Below are 17,619 nucleotides of genomic sequence, written 5' to 3' on the forward strand. Positions count from 1 at the left end.
CGTCGACCCAAATAAATCTTACAAACGAGGGACACTTCTTACAAACGAGGGACACTTTATCAAACAGGCTCGGTACGGTTTACTATTACGACAACGGATATGTCCCAGTCCCCAGTGAAAACTACGATGCTCACAAATATGCGGGATCCATTTATATGGGCTTTGGTTGGGCCAAGCCGCCTAAAGGCTCGGGCCAAGCGAGTACTTTTACGGTAACTTGGATTACACAATCTGACGCAGTAACTTTGACTTGGTGGAATTTTATTCCTAAAAAGTCTAATTTGACAGACATGGGAATTACCAAAGTAAATGAGTCTATTAGGGCCTACGTGTACACGCTGTTAGACGCTCACAATGAAGAAAAATTGTTGTTGACTATTGAAACGATTGTGATCCAATCGACTTTGTCTCCTTTAGACAGCCGTGCCAGTATTGGTTCCGGCACTGGTGTTGGCCCTGGTTTAGGTGCCGGTTTAGGTGTTGGCCCTGGTTTAGGTGCCGGTTTAGGCCCAGGTTCCAGCGCTGGCATGCCGGCAGCCCTTACAGATGCAACCACACTTGCAACGATTGTACTGACGACTAAACTAAAGGCCGTTAAAATACTTACGATCGTGATGCCTTGGTCCCTAAACAACACCCTAATTTTCTCGCCCAATGTCAAGTCTTTGTCCATCACTGCTTTGATCGTATCTTTTATGCGGTTGATTTGGCTTCGAATTCAATCAGTATTTTGATTGATGACTTCTAGTCTACCGTGTCTATCAACTTGTAAATCATCCAGTTGTTCTGCAAGTTCCGCTCCCTCAGTCGCAGCTTCCTCCAATTCCTCCAAACATTTCTAACAAAGTCCGATCCCAAGTATCCTACTGCCCTAGCTTTTCTGGCTATAGTGTCTAAAGTTACCATCGAATCTGGACTTTTTTTGCCTGAAATGAAATAGCTTTTGGTCATGCCCTCGAAGAATAAACCTCTATTTGGTCAATATTCATTTTAAATCGATGTTGAAGCCCAGAAATTCTACCGGAGTGGCAATTCCTAAAAGTCATGCATACAAGCTTAGAATCAAATTTCCCAGTGTATTTACGATCTCTTTGCCGAATTTTACTTCGTACAAGTTAAACAATTTTGCTTGTTCTACAGAAGCAAGTGACTCAATGTCTTTTACAGAGTATTCCTTTCCCAAATATTTTGTAGACTCACCGGAAGCTATGACTGAACATAATCAATCTTTTATGTTAGGCTTAAACTCAGGGCTTTTTGTATCGACTTTTGAGTCGGTGATGATACTTTTAATGTCATCCATTTATATAAAACAATTTCAAAATTGATTCCTTAATCCATAAACATTCCCAAGTGTAGTAGGTCAAATTAATGGTGATAACAAGCTCGACAACAATTTGAATTAATTGTAACATTGCTGTTATTTAATTAAAACAAAATTTAAAAATGCTATAGTTGAACTTATGCAGTTAAACTATAGCATTTAAAAAACAAATTTTAAGCAAATAATAAGTGGCTTATTCAAGCTCACCAGCTAATTTTAGTTTGTCAGATTACAAATTACAACTCAGACAGAGAGTACGCAATTTGATTTAATGTGGCCAATTTTATGGTCTAATCGCTCTATGGTGCATTGGTCAGATTGATTATTTCAAAATTGAATCTTTACCTTACAATCGTCATAAAAGCAGTACTTATAATTTTCTATTAATCCGCGACAAAAATCTTAATCAATAAAATGGTCGGGATCAAATCTATCATATTTCTTGTCGCATCTACGGCAGTCGCTAATCCATTCACTAATTGTGAGTTAAACAAATGTGCATTTGTTTCTTTCTTTGCCATGTTTACAAATCAAGACTCCATCACATTGGACGCATCAACCTTTTTGTTTACCATGGGGGCACTTACAATGATCAGTATATATTTTAGCTAATTCATTACATTCGATACAACCTGTACATATTTCACCGGTGTCTTTAACTTTAAAAGAATTCAAATCTTTTAATTTGTGACATCTACTACGAATTTTGTTTTCCATTTTAATTTTAATATTACATAAATACATTTTCTCATTTTTATGGAAGCAAATATGAAACTGGAGACTCTGTGATTAACACCAGCTTGCTAAATTTGACATCACGAAAATGCCGTTTCAACTGATCATGCTCTTTATCAGGCACTACGTCATTCTCATCCAAACATTGATCAAATGAATTTCGATCCTTTGTGTAAAACATTGCAATCCAGGCTGTATTTTTGCGATAGTCTTTCAACACTGAGTTGTACTTTTGGTCCAACAACCAACAGCTGTGATTAAAGTGTCTGCCACTGAAAGCCATTTTAGTTAACACACACGTGTTACTATTGATTGGCTGAGCAATCGTCCACGACAAACAGTGTATTTACCCCGTCAAAAACGTTTTGGTAAAGCTGTAACGCTTCGCCAAGGACTACTTCTCCTAGTCTATATCACACAAGTGAACATTATCATCGGTGTATATCCATAACCGATCCAAATAAGCCTTGTTTTTGAACAACGTTGGGCAAATTATTACTACAGCTTCAAATGCAAATTTATAATCCTTTTCCAATAAATCAAGCACCCGTTTTGTTTTCCCACTACCCGTCTTGCCTACTATTAAGGCGTAGTGAGGTGATTTATACATGTTCCTACTCAATCTTTTACTTTAAGCCCAATTTAATACATCAAACTTTTAAAATTACCGTCTTCAACCGTCAACTGCGCGTCCATTACAAAAAAACATGTACATCATTAACGGGCCCGCCGTCTCAGCCGTTCTTTCCATTTTAATCGAAATGTCACCACCTCCACCTAAGGGCCTACCCAATCCGTGTGCAGAATTATCGTCAGAGCTCCTGAAATCGAGCCAAAGCCCATATTTGTCTTTTAGATAACTTGCCATGTCGACGCCAGTTAAATTTAAATCTTTGACGACCGCTCAACACGACTCTGTCTCCGAGTCTCCAAAATATTTATTAATTTCATTCTAATGTTCATATTCTAATAATCTTTGCGAATACAGTTGATTGGGCTTACCTTCGACCGTGACGCTTGTTTTTGTAATGTGCGGATTGTAAAATTTTAGCGGGTTTCGAACTGTGGGATCTTTAAATAGAATCAAGACGCCTTGCGAAGCTTTTAATCTTTTGATCAATGCTGATATTCCACAGCATGTCTGATTTGTTTACGGTCTGTTTCTTCCTTGAGTGAATCCTGTTAAATAAGTAATAGACCGGACCCTTATGTTTCTTCCTCAAACTTGTCAAATCGCGATTGGTGACTACCTCATACTCGAGGGTCAAGTGCGAGATGCTGTACTTGGTGGTAGTGTCTGTACTTTTTACCACTTTGTTGTGTTTGTTGAATGTCAGTTGGCAATTCGGAGGTTCTTTGAACCCCGAGGGATAAAACGGCCTGTGATCCGTCAATAGCAGTATGTCTAGCGCAATTGCGTAACGATTTTTATAAGCCTCTGCAATGGCCTTATCGTTTAGAGCTTCATTTTTATCGGCTGCCCCCAAATGCAACTTTGCCATGGTCTCTCTTTCAAACCTAAAGTAAGCCATATTTTTGGTCTGTGTTAGGGGCAGCCAATTATCCTTAAAATTGTGAAATATGTCTGCGTCGCAATAACTGACAATTTTATTACCCTCTAAGCTGACGTTTAGTTTGGAGACTAAATTACGCACCAAGTTGTTGTACACGGTTCTATTATCGTCCGATGCCCCATTTAGATCCAACTTGAAAGCCAATTTCGTGGTACCTGCGGCTTGGGTTCAATTTTTCGTGTATTGACTTGTAGTCCTTTATAATAGACTGTTTTATAATGGCTATTTTACAATTTATCTAATTTATATTTTGACTACCAAATTACAAATAAGAAAGAAAACCCAATCAGTGATACACCCGCTGCAAAAAACATGTCTTCGTATTTATCCAATAAATCGCGCTTGTGAAATGTTTCGTGTCTCATTACGGCAAGCACGTTTTGGATCCTAAAAGCACGTCCCCTTGGTGATCCAAGTCGGCACACGTGTCGCCCAAAATACCCTCGATAGTTGTCTGATCGGTTTGAATTTCGATAAGCTTCTCCGCAACTTGCTCCCGTCGGTCAGTTTGAATTTCTATCAGCTTTTGTTTAATTTGATCCATATTTTATAATATGTAAAAATGTGTATTATTTTGAAATGGCAAGCGCTTTAATGATGGTAGGAGGAGCCATAGTCAATGCATTGGCATTCACGGGCTCCAATTTTTTATTTAGCAGCTTGAGTAAAGACAGAGTAGACGAAGAGCAAAAGCGTCACGATATAGCTCTAGAACAATTGTCACAAGCAAAACAAAACTGGGAAAAAATCGCATGCACCTACATGTATTAGACTTTTTAAATGAACGCATGAGGCAAGAGCGCGCAAGCCAGCAGACTTTTGTCAATGTCGATGAGGCATTGCGCCCTTACGCTAAATTGACTCTCCTATACCTACTACTAATCACATGCTGGCACCTGAATACGAGACAGTTGAATAGATTCAGATTAGTCAAGAGTCTGTGTGCACGCAGCTTGCCACACGTATGCCAAGTCCATATAAGGAGATTCTTGCACAAGGAATATACCATAAAACGAAACTAAAATTCTAGATCAAAATCGTTGGAAACCCATCATATATTGTCTTCTTTTGACTGTCTGACAAAAAAGTTATTTATAAATTGGAATAAATGTGCTTGGCCGGTCTTACCAATTAAGACTGGCTCAAGAGACTGAATGTTGATAATTCCCTCAACTGAGGCTTGGGCATCAGTCGCATCCATTCTCCTGAGTGTGGTCTTTTAAGAGGGCCCGGCACGTATTAATTCCCTTATTAAAGATCAATCACATTGCTTTGACATAAAAAAATTATTTAACAGGGAATTGGTCACTGTTACACATGTGACAACTAATGCGGCAGCAGCTTTTTGTATTTATGAAAAAAAATTGTCATTTTGGGAGTTCAGTTCCACTGCGAGAATACTGAAAGAAGAAAAAAATGTGAAGAGGGCGGCAAACAAATCTAGCAGTTTGATGATGTCATAATACGGCTCTCATTGCCCAAGAGCTTGCTGCTGTAATTGGGGTTTCACAGCACAAGAACAGAGAAAAAATGGGTAAAGTATGTTAGATGTCAATCTTGGCAAATGACCACGGCCATCTGCCTGAAATTCCTTACTCCGGTTCAAACTGGGATGGTTCAACTTTATCATAGGATCCAGTGTTGGTCAACACTCTCAATAGAAAATTCCAAGTCACTCTCACTGTCCCACTTCTTTTAATTCACAGTTAAGTGCGAGCAAGCACATCACTCACACACACTGGCATTCACCCCGAAACAATGACAGTCGTATAATTGCAGAGCCTTGTGTGACGTCATCAGAACAGCCTTTTATTGGATGCTCCTGAAGACTTTCATTTTCAGTTTGCCTGATATAAGGAGGACTTCAATTCATGCTTTTGACGTCAGTAGCAATCTTTATTTAGTTTTCACCTAGATTTTTCACCAGATTGTTTTAAATAGAACAAAATTTTATTGAAATTGTGAATTACTGAAGTGATTGATCTTTAAAATCTTTAAAGAAGTAATAAATTAGAAGACCGATTTTGCATCACATAAATAATGTTCCATGTCCCTTCTTATGTTCTAATTCCTGCATGAATTCATAACCGGCAACTACAAATTAGAGGAAAGTTGATCCCCAATTAAATCCCTGCTTCTTGGGCCCTAGATCAGCCCTAGAGAAGCTGAAGCAGGGAATCATGGTGAGACCTACCACAATATATTGTGGCCTTACATGTACATGTATGTCTCTTTACCCAAGAGTATAAATGAGTGCCATGTAGGGGCAAAGTTCACGGAGTATGGCAGTTGATTAGCAAAGTTGTGCCTGAAAAATGGCTGCACTGAGCTGTACACTGCACGGTGAGCAGGGATAACAAAAGTGCATAACATAATGAGCACAAGCACTGGTGGTTAAGCATGAACAATTTCATGATTATTTGCCTTATATGTACGAACAATTTCATGATTATTTACCTTGTCTAAATGCTGGGGCATTCTGTTCTCCATTTCCCAGCTTCTAGCTCTCAGTTCTATCACTTTCAGCAACTGGATCCTTGTAGTCGGTCTCTTGCTAATGTCTAGTGCTAGGATGCGTAGTGTCTGAAAGATCTTGTCTACATCAGCTGTGTCAAAGTTTAGAAATGTTTCAGACTGACCAGGTTGAGTCTTAAAGAACTATTAAAAAAATAAGTTGAATAATGGCAGGTAACTTATAATCTAATTTTACATAAATTTTATAGGGTATGAAAATACTTTTCAGCATACAATAAGATCTGCACATGTATTGCAAAAAAAAAAAGGTTCAAATCTAAGATTGATTCACAGGTAGACAGACATGCTTCAATGTAATTGAGACAATCACAAGACCTGACATAAGTAAAAGGGTGGATAAAGATAAGAGATAAAGATATGATTTAGTTGCAAGTCATTTGAGTAGCTGGTGACTTGAATTCACACAGGTCTTGTGGTGGTCTTGATATGGTCTTAACCACTTTCTGCCAGGTTTCCGGTACCGGACATGTATTCTTTATATGCGTGGCCAGGGTCTCCAAAATCGGACAAAGGGAACTGGGCCTTGCAACAAAGACCGTACTTGTAACAGAAGACAAGGCTGCTGGGCATTACCAACATTTTTTCACTCTCAATAGTGGAGATAATCAGGCCTTGTTTTAAAACAGTATACCACAGTCTGGGGCAATTAGTGCAAGTGGATTACCACCAGGGAAAAAAGTGCTTCAACACTGCAGCAATGAGCCACATAGTACCGCTGCATGCTAATCTGGCCCCTATTGAAAAGACCTCAGCAGCGCACTGTGCCAGCTTCGTGAACAAAAGAAAATTACGTAACACCGCACCATCTGGGCTCTTTTTATAAGGCTGTAGGCCTGGCTGAAATACTCGGGTGTCAATAGATTTTGTCTGTGCTGAAGATTAGAATAGCCACCAGACAGTCATCTGTGTGGATGCAAACGTCCATTTATTGAAATGGTGAATTTTTGAAAAATTTTGAAAACTGAAAATCTTGAAAAGGTCCTGTTTGCGTGCACTGCATTTTTCAAACCACCCAGCAGCAAGTGGTTAAGAGGTCTCAACTACAACACTGACATGTATTCAAAATTATTATCATTTCTTTGAATACATTAAAGAAAACCAAGTTTTCTATAAGATGTGACTTGCTCATGAAACATCTTGATATTATTAGAGGGTCCTGGAACAGATTTGTGCTGCTAATTTGAAGGTGTTCCCAGGCTTTCCTACAGTTTTGACATGAATTCATGCTTCTGGTTTTGTGAGCAAAATACAGTCACCAACTGCAAAAACTTTAGGGAAGGAGCTTTCCGAGGCAAAAAGTCTAGGTTTTGCTCTTTCTTGAGTAAGATTTTTTTCCTTCTTGTTTCTTTTGTACATGACAACAGATGAGCTTGTGCAATTTGCAGACTGCTACATACATGTATATATTTACATTTTGAGTATTCATTTTCACATTCTCATCAAGGGGAAGCCCTGAACTATAGCAGTGAGTTCCTATTAGACATCATTACTAAAACATTGCTATAAACAAATGCATGCAGATCATAACTTGTAACTACTTAGAAGATGCAACAAATAAAATTTCAAACCATGCAACTTTTTCCACTGATATATTCAAAGACAAAAACACAATTGTGTAAAACATTTTTTAATTTGAGTCTTGTAGCGTGTCCTTAATTGAGCGTTTGAACATTTAAAGGACACACCAGACTGCATGCACATGGGTCATTCCATTTATGAGGGAACCAACAGTGTGATATCAGGTCAAATTTCAAATCCTTTTACATTATGATAACTATTTTATTAAGATATCACTAGTATCTGTCCAAAAATGTTTTACTTGAGTGCTGATTGTGTTGAGGAGAAAAAGTGGAGATTCTTTGATTAAAATGGGTGAGGACGCAAAGCGTGCGAGCCCATTTGAAAGCCCATCTGAAATCCCTCAGTCACCAAAGGAAATGTTTTAGTCTGGAAAATACATGCATTTGGAATATCATTTATCTGGGAAGTATTATATGTATGTTTCTAAATGAATAATATGTTTTGCAAAATTGTACAAGAATTGTGATTGCTTAAGTTGTTTTAAAAAATTGTTTAATAACAGAGAAAGGACCTTAGGGTCAAACCTCCGGTCCGCACCAAGGGAGCCCTGAAAGCAGCAGAGACAACCTCTCTTCGTTTTCTACGTGAGAGAATACACCTGACCAGAGCCACGAAGAAGACCATCGGGGCCGAGGTGGACTCCACTTTGGCCCAGATCCGGTCCACTTTCAGTGAAGCTGACCGTGCCCGCCTCACCCAGCATATCGACCGCCGTTGCCGCCGGGAGTTCGAGAAGTGCAAGGCCCGCCAACTCGCCAAGTTCCAAGACCTAACTGAGGAGAGTTCGGCCCATCGCACCACCCAACGCCCAATCGAATCTGCCGTTGACACTTCGAAGTGGGTCGTCAACCTCTCCGCGAGGACCCTCACCACCGTCGAGACATCTCTTCTAGGGAAAGGCCTCAACTTCGCCGTCACCCCCGACCACGTACCAGCAACGGAGATCGTGGCCAGTGTGGAAACAACGTTGAAGAGGCTTGACCCGGAAACAGCTGATCTGGTACGCAGAGAAATCAACGCCACGTTACGGAGGGCACGCCCGCCCAGGAGCAACATCAACCGGAAGCAACGCAGCGCCCTGAAGGCTCTATGGCAGGATCGTTCCATCGTGATCCTTCCCGCCGACAAGGGCCGTGCCAGCGTGATCCTCGACGCCCACACATACCGGGACAAGATGGATGAGCTCATCTCCACGGGCCCTTACCGGAAATTGGCTAAGGATCCCACCGACAGGCTGTGCAGGAAGATCACGGCCCAGCTTCTCGCCCTTAACAAGTCCGGAAATCTTGACGACGCCACCTACCGGAAGTTGTGTCCCACCAGCAAACAGCCTCCCCGGATGTACGGTCTACCCAAGATCCACAAGCCGGGGACACCCTTGAGACCCATCGTTTCATGCGTGAGTTCCTTTGCGTACAACCTCTCCAAGCATCTAGCCGGGATCCTGTCACCGCTGACCGGTAACACACCAAACACCGTGCCCAACTCCACAGCTTTCGCAGAGTTCCTCCGCGGGCAGCACATCAGCAGCCATGAGGCATTGATCTCTTTCGACGTAGTGTCTTTGTTTACCAACGTCCCCATAGATAGCGCTTGCTGTGTGGCCCGTCGCCGCCTGGAGGAAGACCCTGAGTTGCCTGACCGGACAACGCTCTCCCCTACTGAGATCGTCTCCCTGCTGGAGTTTGTCCTACGCTCCACGTATTTCCTGTACGAGGGAGCATACTACGAACAGACAGACGGAGCAGCTATGGGTAGTCCGGTGTCAGCGGTTATTGCCAATCTGTACATGGAATCTTTCGAGGAGGAAGCCCTGCAGAGTTGCCCACCCGACTGCCGTCCTACCCTGTGGAAGCGGTACGTCGATGACACCTTTGTCATTGCACCACGAGATCAAACCAGCCGTCTCCTCAACCACCTGAACAGTCTCAAACCCAGCATCCAGTTCACCATCGAGAATGAGCAAGACAGCAGCATTGCATTCCTGGACACCATGGTCCACAGGGAACCCGACGGCAGTCTGACCAGCACTATGTACCGCAAGCCTACCCACACCGACCAGTACCTGGCCTTTGACTCACACCACCCAGTGTCCGTCAAGAGGGGCGTGGCCAAGTGCCTACATGACCGCGCCTCGCGCCTGGTTACCAGACCACGCCACACAGCCGCCGAGAGACGCCAAGTCACCGCTGCCCTCAAGGCGAACGAGTATCCAGCGTCCTTCATCCGACAGTCATCGAGACCCAAGACCAGCATCGAAGTGGAGCGACCGCAGTACAAGGCTTTCACCGTTCTTCCCTTTGTGAACGGTATCTCCGGACGGCTGAAGAGGATCCTGGAAGACCACGGCGTCCGCACCGTGTTCCGATCACCCACCACCTTAAGGAGCCAACTCGTGCGCCCTAAGGACCCCATCCCACCCGGAAGACGCGGAGGAGTGGTCTACAAGATACCATGCGGTGACTGTGGTAAGGTATACATCGGCGAAACTGGCAGACCAATCGGTGAGAGAATCAAGGACCACCAACGCGACGTGAGACTCTCCCGTGTGGAGTCGTCAGCGGTAGCCGAGCACACCTGGGGAGCTGGTCACCACCCCGATTGGGACAGCGTGCAGTGCGTGGACCAAGACCAGCATTGGTACACAAGACGCGTCAAGGAGGCCATCCACATCCGCCTGAATAGACATAACATCAACAGAGACAGCGGCATCGACATCCCCGGTTTCTGGCTCCCCACCATCCGCCAACACAACCACCAGAGCACCGGAGCGCAACGGAGCCATACCGAGGACACGCCCCTTCACGCCCATGAAGTGGAGCGGGCGACGCCCGCTGAGGTCACCTGTACTGCGTCCGCAATACACGGCGGGGGACACGCGGAGGACGCGGTCCGGCGGTATATAGCAGACCCTGCAGCATCCAGACTTCAGTTGCCTGATGAAGGCTAGCAGCACTAGCAGCCGAAACGTCGCTACCAGCAACACGACACCGCGAGTCATCGATTATCTTTTTACTGTATTTGTCATCCACCGCGGTGATTATGTTTATCTCAACAGAGAAAGAGTTGAAAATGAGGTTTAACCTAAAGTAAAGTGGCTAAATGTGAATTTTAAATAAATACAGGAAGAAAAGTGATAAAAATAATAAAAACTATCCGTAAGTATTAGAATATAAATCTAACTTAAAATGAACAAAAGATGAAATACGACAAACATGGAAGAGATGTAAAATTGAAACTAAATTGGAAAGGGTATGTAAAAATGAAGGAGACAACATTATAGAGTGCAATGTAAGGAGCGGTTCGCTTGAATTGAAAAGCGCTAATCTCAAAAGAAAATGTAACCACATTAAATCTAAAAATTTCAGTGTTAACCGTACTGAATGCGTGAAACAATCTTCTTTAGTTTTACAACGTTTCTTACATTATTTAATGTCACTAGTGCTTTTTCTGTGTCTATCAAGTCAAGTTTGATCTATCAGTTTTTGAAGATTGTCCAAACTGTACATTCTTAAAACTGTACATCCTCTTAAAGATTGTACAATTTACTGTACATTCTTAGAAATCTGAATAATCAACACTTTACTGAATAGGTTGACATCACAAAAGTGGTTTAATTGATTACATTGTACAGCAGTTGAGAAAACAAGCTCCATGTACATTGACCAATATAACAGGAACATCAAAGTCACATCATATGGATATCCTTGACTGTGCCTTTCTTGTTTTTCAAGTTTGCTTTTGGATACTGTAAAAGAAAGAAATGAACAGTGGAAATTACTGCTTTGGTTTTCATAGAAATTGCCGTGCAAAAACATAATTATTTGCCTGAAAACGAAACAAATTTAATTTGTATGACCAAAGGTTTCACTGCTTAACACTGAAGTCATTTTCAAAACCATATTCCATTGCAACATTATGTATGTTTTTACAATAACAAAGGGGAGATCCTGTCTTCTCAAAAACCTCTCAACAATTTTTTCACATCTAAAAGTTTGTATTTTTTGTTTGCATGCTTACGTTTGCACTATCTGGAAAGAAACGTCAGTTGGTTTTCACAACTTCTCTTTACATTTTGCTATTGTGGTGGTGAAAACACACACACAATATTCCTTGATGCATAGAAACAAGGCTTCACCGGTTCCCATTGTGCTGCGCAACTGCCAAAGAAGGCGTGATGGTAATGCTGCAACCAGTCCACACATCCTGGTCAAAATAACATTGTACAATTTACCATACACAAATGCAACTCTACAGCTGCACATCAAAAAAAGAATGATGTCGCAGGAAAATTTCTACAAGTTAATTCCCAGAACTTGGTCTGTTGTCTATATATGTATTTTTTGTGTTCACAAATTTAAGTCGAGGATATATTGCTTGTAGTTGACAATCTGCCCGATGCAGACTTGATGAGACACGACACGTAAAGTTTTCATCGGTGTCCATGGGAGACAACATTAAACTGTTATTGTTAGAAAATGATATCAGCCAACATATCAGTACTCAGGTCGTTCACACATGTATGAGCTGTATGAACGACCAATGAACAATGTATGTGGCACACGAGCCAAGCACATTAGGCCTACAGCAAGCATATCACGGCCACGCAAACTGCAAAATCATACCATGAACTGCTGCTGCACTGGTGATTTGAAACATGAGTCAAATGTGATGAAAGTTTTGAAAATGTGGCAATGTTCCTCAAATGACCACTGTCCCACTGGGCCATCGTTTATGGAAAATGCAGTGGCCCAATGAATTTTATAGTGGCCCCTGGCCAGCAGAACACCATTAATTTCGATTCCTGTAAACAAAAAAAAAATTTCATTCAACCTGTAGGTAAAATACCTCCCATTAAAAAGAGGAAAATTTCAAACCTAAATTGCTTCCAATACATTAAAACATTGCCCATCATCATTTCTCAAAGTTTAAAAAAATAAGAAAACACAAGGCCACGCTTACATGCAGGGCATCATTACTCCGACAAATTCAAGTTGGAAGTGGACATATATATGTATATATAAAGCATAGCGATTGCCAAAAAAAGAAACCTACAAATTTGTGTTTGAATGAACATGTAACAATTTTTTTCTAATGTTAACTGGGAAAAAAAGTCAGGAGAGTTTCCAAAAATGATAATCTACATACTTTGTCTTGAAAATGCACTAAAATCAGCACTCACTGCAAACCATGAACACCGACACCACAGAGAAAATCACAAAAAGCAGTCCGCATCCAAAAATGTACATCAGCAAACAATGAAGCCACCACACATAGATGGCCATGTTGACTGGCCACAATGGATCCCCCAGTAGCCATTGGAAAAATTACAGCACACTTTATCACTTGATAGTGAAATGCGCCCAACACTAATGATCTAACCTCAGTCTTTCTAAACTACTTCTGATTCAAATTTTTCTAAAATATCACAAGCGTACACAGTACCCCTTGTTGTTCCCTACAAATATTGCTTTTTGACGAGAATAATATGGTTTTCAAACTCTTCACTGACGTGTATATCACAGAAAATTTAGTTTGATTAATGTCAACATAACTTGTTGTGCCTATGGCAATATATCATATACACGTATGTCAATAATGACAGGACAAATAGAAATGCACAAATATTTAGACAATTCATCTTTAACATCACCATTAAACGTCGCACCATTGGGGGCACAAAAAATCAAAACTGATTTGCCTTTCGAGTCAAAACTACTAGTAGAAGGGAAGGCCACTGAGGAGAATAGTAATTTCAGTTCTTAGAATCCTACTTTGAATTAGAACCCAACTAGTTCTAACCCAATGTGAACCCAATTTTGTGTAGTTCACACACACATTTTGCTCAAAATCACACCCACTGTACAAATTTTAAAACATAGTTGCACAGGCCTCCTTTTTAGTGCGTCCCCATGCGACAATGGTTGTGTCCATTTTCGTGAGACTTGTCTGTTTTTGACGGAGATTAATAAATTTCACACCAACAAATGATTGATTCATAAAACCTACAAGAACCCAGTAAAAATGGTTAGGTGAGTATTGTATTTGGTAACCACATAAACACCAGGGTCATGACAGTATCAAATGTTACAAAAGAAAAACTATAATGTTTCTAGGTATGTTGTAGCCCTATGTGTTTAGGTTAACTTTAAAAGTCAACAGAGAAAAAGAGAATTAAAAACAAACCAGGTAAAACTACATATCTATAGATAAAAACACTAAGAATAATTGAAATAATATGAGTAAACAAACCTAAGAATATAAAGTAAGCAGAGTATCAATTATAAATTTACAATAAAACATTCAAGGGAGCTGATTTTTAAAATTACTTACACTTGTTGGGATGGGATGCTTTAACGCCACAGGCAGTTTGTTCCAAGCCTGCACACCTCAAAATTGGAATGTTCTCTTCCCAAATTCTGTACATGGGTGAGGGCAGAGCGGGTCCCTCTTGGCAGTCGGTGCAATTTAGGCATCTATAATCAGCAGACGGTATGTGTTGTGGCCACGCACGATGGATATGTAAAGATGTGGTAAGAATATTCAAGGAATATCAACTGCAAACATGCAAGATACTGCATTCCTTGTGCATGACACTGCCAAATGCTCCTTACATTCAACTGTGCTCATGTATATCCAGTCCAATATTCTGCATGCCAGCTGACTCGTAGCCACACATTTACATTCCATATAAGGCCAGAGAGTTCATCCAGTTGCCAAACAAAACCAGTTTTGATTGGATGCCAGATTCTGAATGCTGTACTACTCGATTGGAAGGCACTTTGATAGAAACTGCACTGCCATGCCGACCGTCGTGCAAACACGTAAACCTTCACGCACACACACCTAAGCATGTGTGTGTACATGTACAATGTAAAGTACATTTAGTTGTCACTAAACGCGGGCGCAGTAGGTAGGCCAGAGCAGATTTGATGTTTGGAGGTGTTACTCACGGGTGCGGTAGGCCTGCCTGAGGGGTGACTTTGACTCAGATTTGGCTCATTGAAGGTGGAACCGCCGATGGTGGGTACCCGGTTCTTCACAAAAGCGGAGCCGTCGATGCAGATTTTTCTTTGAAACCATGATTTGATCCACTGGGAACGCATAATGGTCATTATGTGTACAACGGTGCGTGCTGTGGGTGTGTTACACACGTACCAACTGTCCGTATTGGTGACACTATGTCCCAACTCTCTTATACACAGCTCTGGGTATGACCAAAGCATGAAAACAGCATTCGACCCCCTTCTTAAAGGAATGACCCACATTCATGTGCTATTTTACAAATCTTATTGTTATACCACAGTCATAGATAGCAAATTTTTATTGGTTACACGATATGCTACAAGTGCTCATGTATCATTTATGCGTTGAGTGCACTGGCGATGTTGCCGGGCCACAAAAAATGATGGATAACAGTAATCTCTCCCACAGTTGATGTGTCGTGTCTGCTGCATTGTAATTGTGCAATCTTGGGTACGAGGATGGATAGCCACAGTGGTACTACGCATTAATAATTGTAGGAGATGTACTGTGTGGGGGACATTGAAGCACTGTGTGCATTCACGTGTGCTACTCTCTTCACTCTGACCATGATTCAAGCATATAGATTATTAGACTACTGTCCATACACCCAGCTGTAAATATGCTCTTGGAACACGAGTTTACTCTGATCACTGTTTTTGCTGCGATCATCAAAGTTGTTTTATAAAACACTCATGTTGTTCTTTCTCGTCTGCTCTTCAATCTTGCGTCTAGTTTTCAACAAAAATTTGTGTAAATAATGTCTTAAACTTTTATAATCATTCAACAAAACCCAAGCGCTTCATGAATCAACAGTTTCTCTAGTAAACCACTTTGTTATAAATCCTAGATTTCTCCCTCCTCCTCCCCCCCCAAAACAAAAACACAGCTCAACAAAGGACACCACAATCAATACATTTTGTAATTTAAGATCCAATTTGCTGGTCAAGTGTTTCAATTTATCTTTGCATTAAAATATGCATACATTAAACACACAAGACTGTTCCAGTGTAATCTTATAATGACCATGACATTACAAAACAATTGTTGCCTGTTCTACAGGCAACGCTGGGTTTTGTCCATGGGTTTTGTGCATCCTCAAGGGCAAATGGCACCATTGGCTTCTTTTCGAGTGCCATCTACAAAACACCATGGACCCCTACACTGCAGATAAAAATTAACTCTTAAGTATATACAGTGCATGGTACTTACCTTTAACATAATTGTCCAGATCTCGACCATAAGCCTTAAGCAAAAAGCAAAGATTGGCAACTGCAAATTCAAAGTGTCGAGGGTTTGCAACAGTTAGTGAGGCATGGCAGTCTTGCACAGACTTCCAAAGGCTGTGTTTGTCCTTGCAGTTGGATGTCTTGGAAGGGGGTTGGGATGAGCCAGGGTTGGAGTGGGTGTAGCAGCTCTTGGTCTCCTGCTTCAAAGTCTGATTTAAATGGAAAAAAATACAGTTTCATGAAACCTGGCGAAAAAAGTAAAAGTACTAAAAAGCTTCAAATATTTCAATATCTCGGGTTTCGGAGAGAGCTGCCACTCAAAAACCAATATACAATAAATTCACAAACCAAAAATGAAGACCAGAGAAATGAAAGGCATGACTTGCCCAATTTTGAAAATGCGAGGTCAAATTTTGTGTTTGTATAGGTTTGATGATGTAACATGGGAAATGCACAACAGGCATGCATGTAGATACTCCATGAGCTGGCTTTGTCGTGCCCCAAATGCACTCAAATGAGGAGTTTGACGATGTGTAGAAAATACACAACAATATTAGACAATATTCAAGACATATAAACCTTGATCTTACTCTTAGCTGGCCAAAATCAGGGTTCTAGCCAGGATAAAAAGAAAGGATAGGGGCACCTGTCCAAGATTGAGCCTGCGAGCATGAAGTGAAGTACTCATGGTGTGGGGTCCAGGGCCCGCTCAAGGGCCCCAGAAAAATTTGCATTCTACATGTAGATGCTCTGTGGTGCAATCTCAGGCCATTTAGAGGAACAATTGATTATGGGAAAATGAACAATCCTTTAAAATTTGAGCTGTTCTATTGTAATTGTTCATTTATTTGGGCAATGTGTTTATCGTTTGGTTCTGAATTCACAGTGCAGTAATAGTTTAAAAGAAAGGTCACACTTTAGCCAGCATTCGTTGTCTTTCAAAATGGAAAATGAACAAAAAATCCTCCAAAACTGTAATTGTTTGTTTGGGCAACGCCTTCATCATTTTCTTCTTGAGTCATGGTGAAGAAAAAATGTTACACAATAGCCAGCACAAGACATCTTAAAAATGGAATTATTACATCAATCATACCTTTCCATCACATTTTGACTCTACACCGACTGGTGTGGTGACTTTTTGTCACAGCTCAATTTAGCAATATAATTACCCCTCCAGTTACTTGGCATTTGCAAGTAACAAAACATGTATGGCATAATTTGTTTTACAAAATATGAATCTGCATTAACAATGTTGGCTATGTGGATGTGTCACAGACTGTGTGTGCAAGTACAAAATCCTTGGTTTGTTCATGGATGCAGATTTAAACTTCCAATCACCTCTGTTTCCTTTGGCTCCACATGGAGGCAGTTTGTCAAAATCAAATGAGGCACAGTCTGGCCCTTTGATCCCTATGTAAAGAAGATTATTCAAAGTTTTCCCTCCGAATCGATTTTGTGCTTGTCTTTACCTGTTTCGTAGAGAATCCACGCTCACAGTCTGCTGTTGTTAAATAAAATTAATAAGAATTAACAGTTGGGGGACCACGTGCAATTCAAAACAGAAAAATGTACATTTCTACCTGGACAATCTCACTGAAACAACCGCAGGCCAACTTTG

At 41.0% G+C, this 17,619-nt stretch overlaps 1 protein-coding gene across 5 annotated transcripts in view; it reads right to left on the minus strand.

Moving 5' to 3' along the window:
* Positions 1-17,619, minus strand: part of LOC110979986 (uncharacterized) — a 137,494-nt gene that overhangs the window by 101,521 nt on the left and 18,354 nt on the right. For all 5 annotated transcript variants that reach the window (XR_015425573.1, XM_087137683.1, XM_022236210.2 and 2 more), the window contains exons 3-4: positions 15,985-16,210; positions 6,091-6,239 (exon numbers count right to left, since the gene is read on the minus strand). Coding sequence is in view for 4 of the 5 variants with exons in the window: in XM_087137683.1 (XP_086993809.1) it covers positions 6,091-6,239; positions 15,985-16,210 (375 nt within the window). In the remaining variant the exon portion in view is untranslated. The remainder of the gene's footprint in view (positions 1-6,090; positions 6,240-15,984; positions 16,211-17,619) is intronic.

This window comes from Acanthaster planci, linkage group LG06 (assembly GCF_054643075.1).
Source record: "Acanthaster planci isolate LZ-2023a linkage group LG06, COTS_SCS, whole genome shotgun sequence".
Classification (NCBI taxonomy): domain Eukaryota; kingdom Metazoa; phylum Echinodermata; class Asteroidea; order Valvatida; family Acanthasteridae; genus Acanthaster; species Acanthaster planci.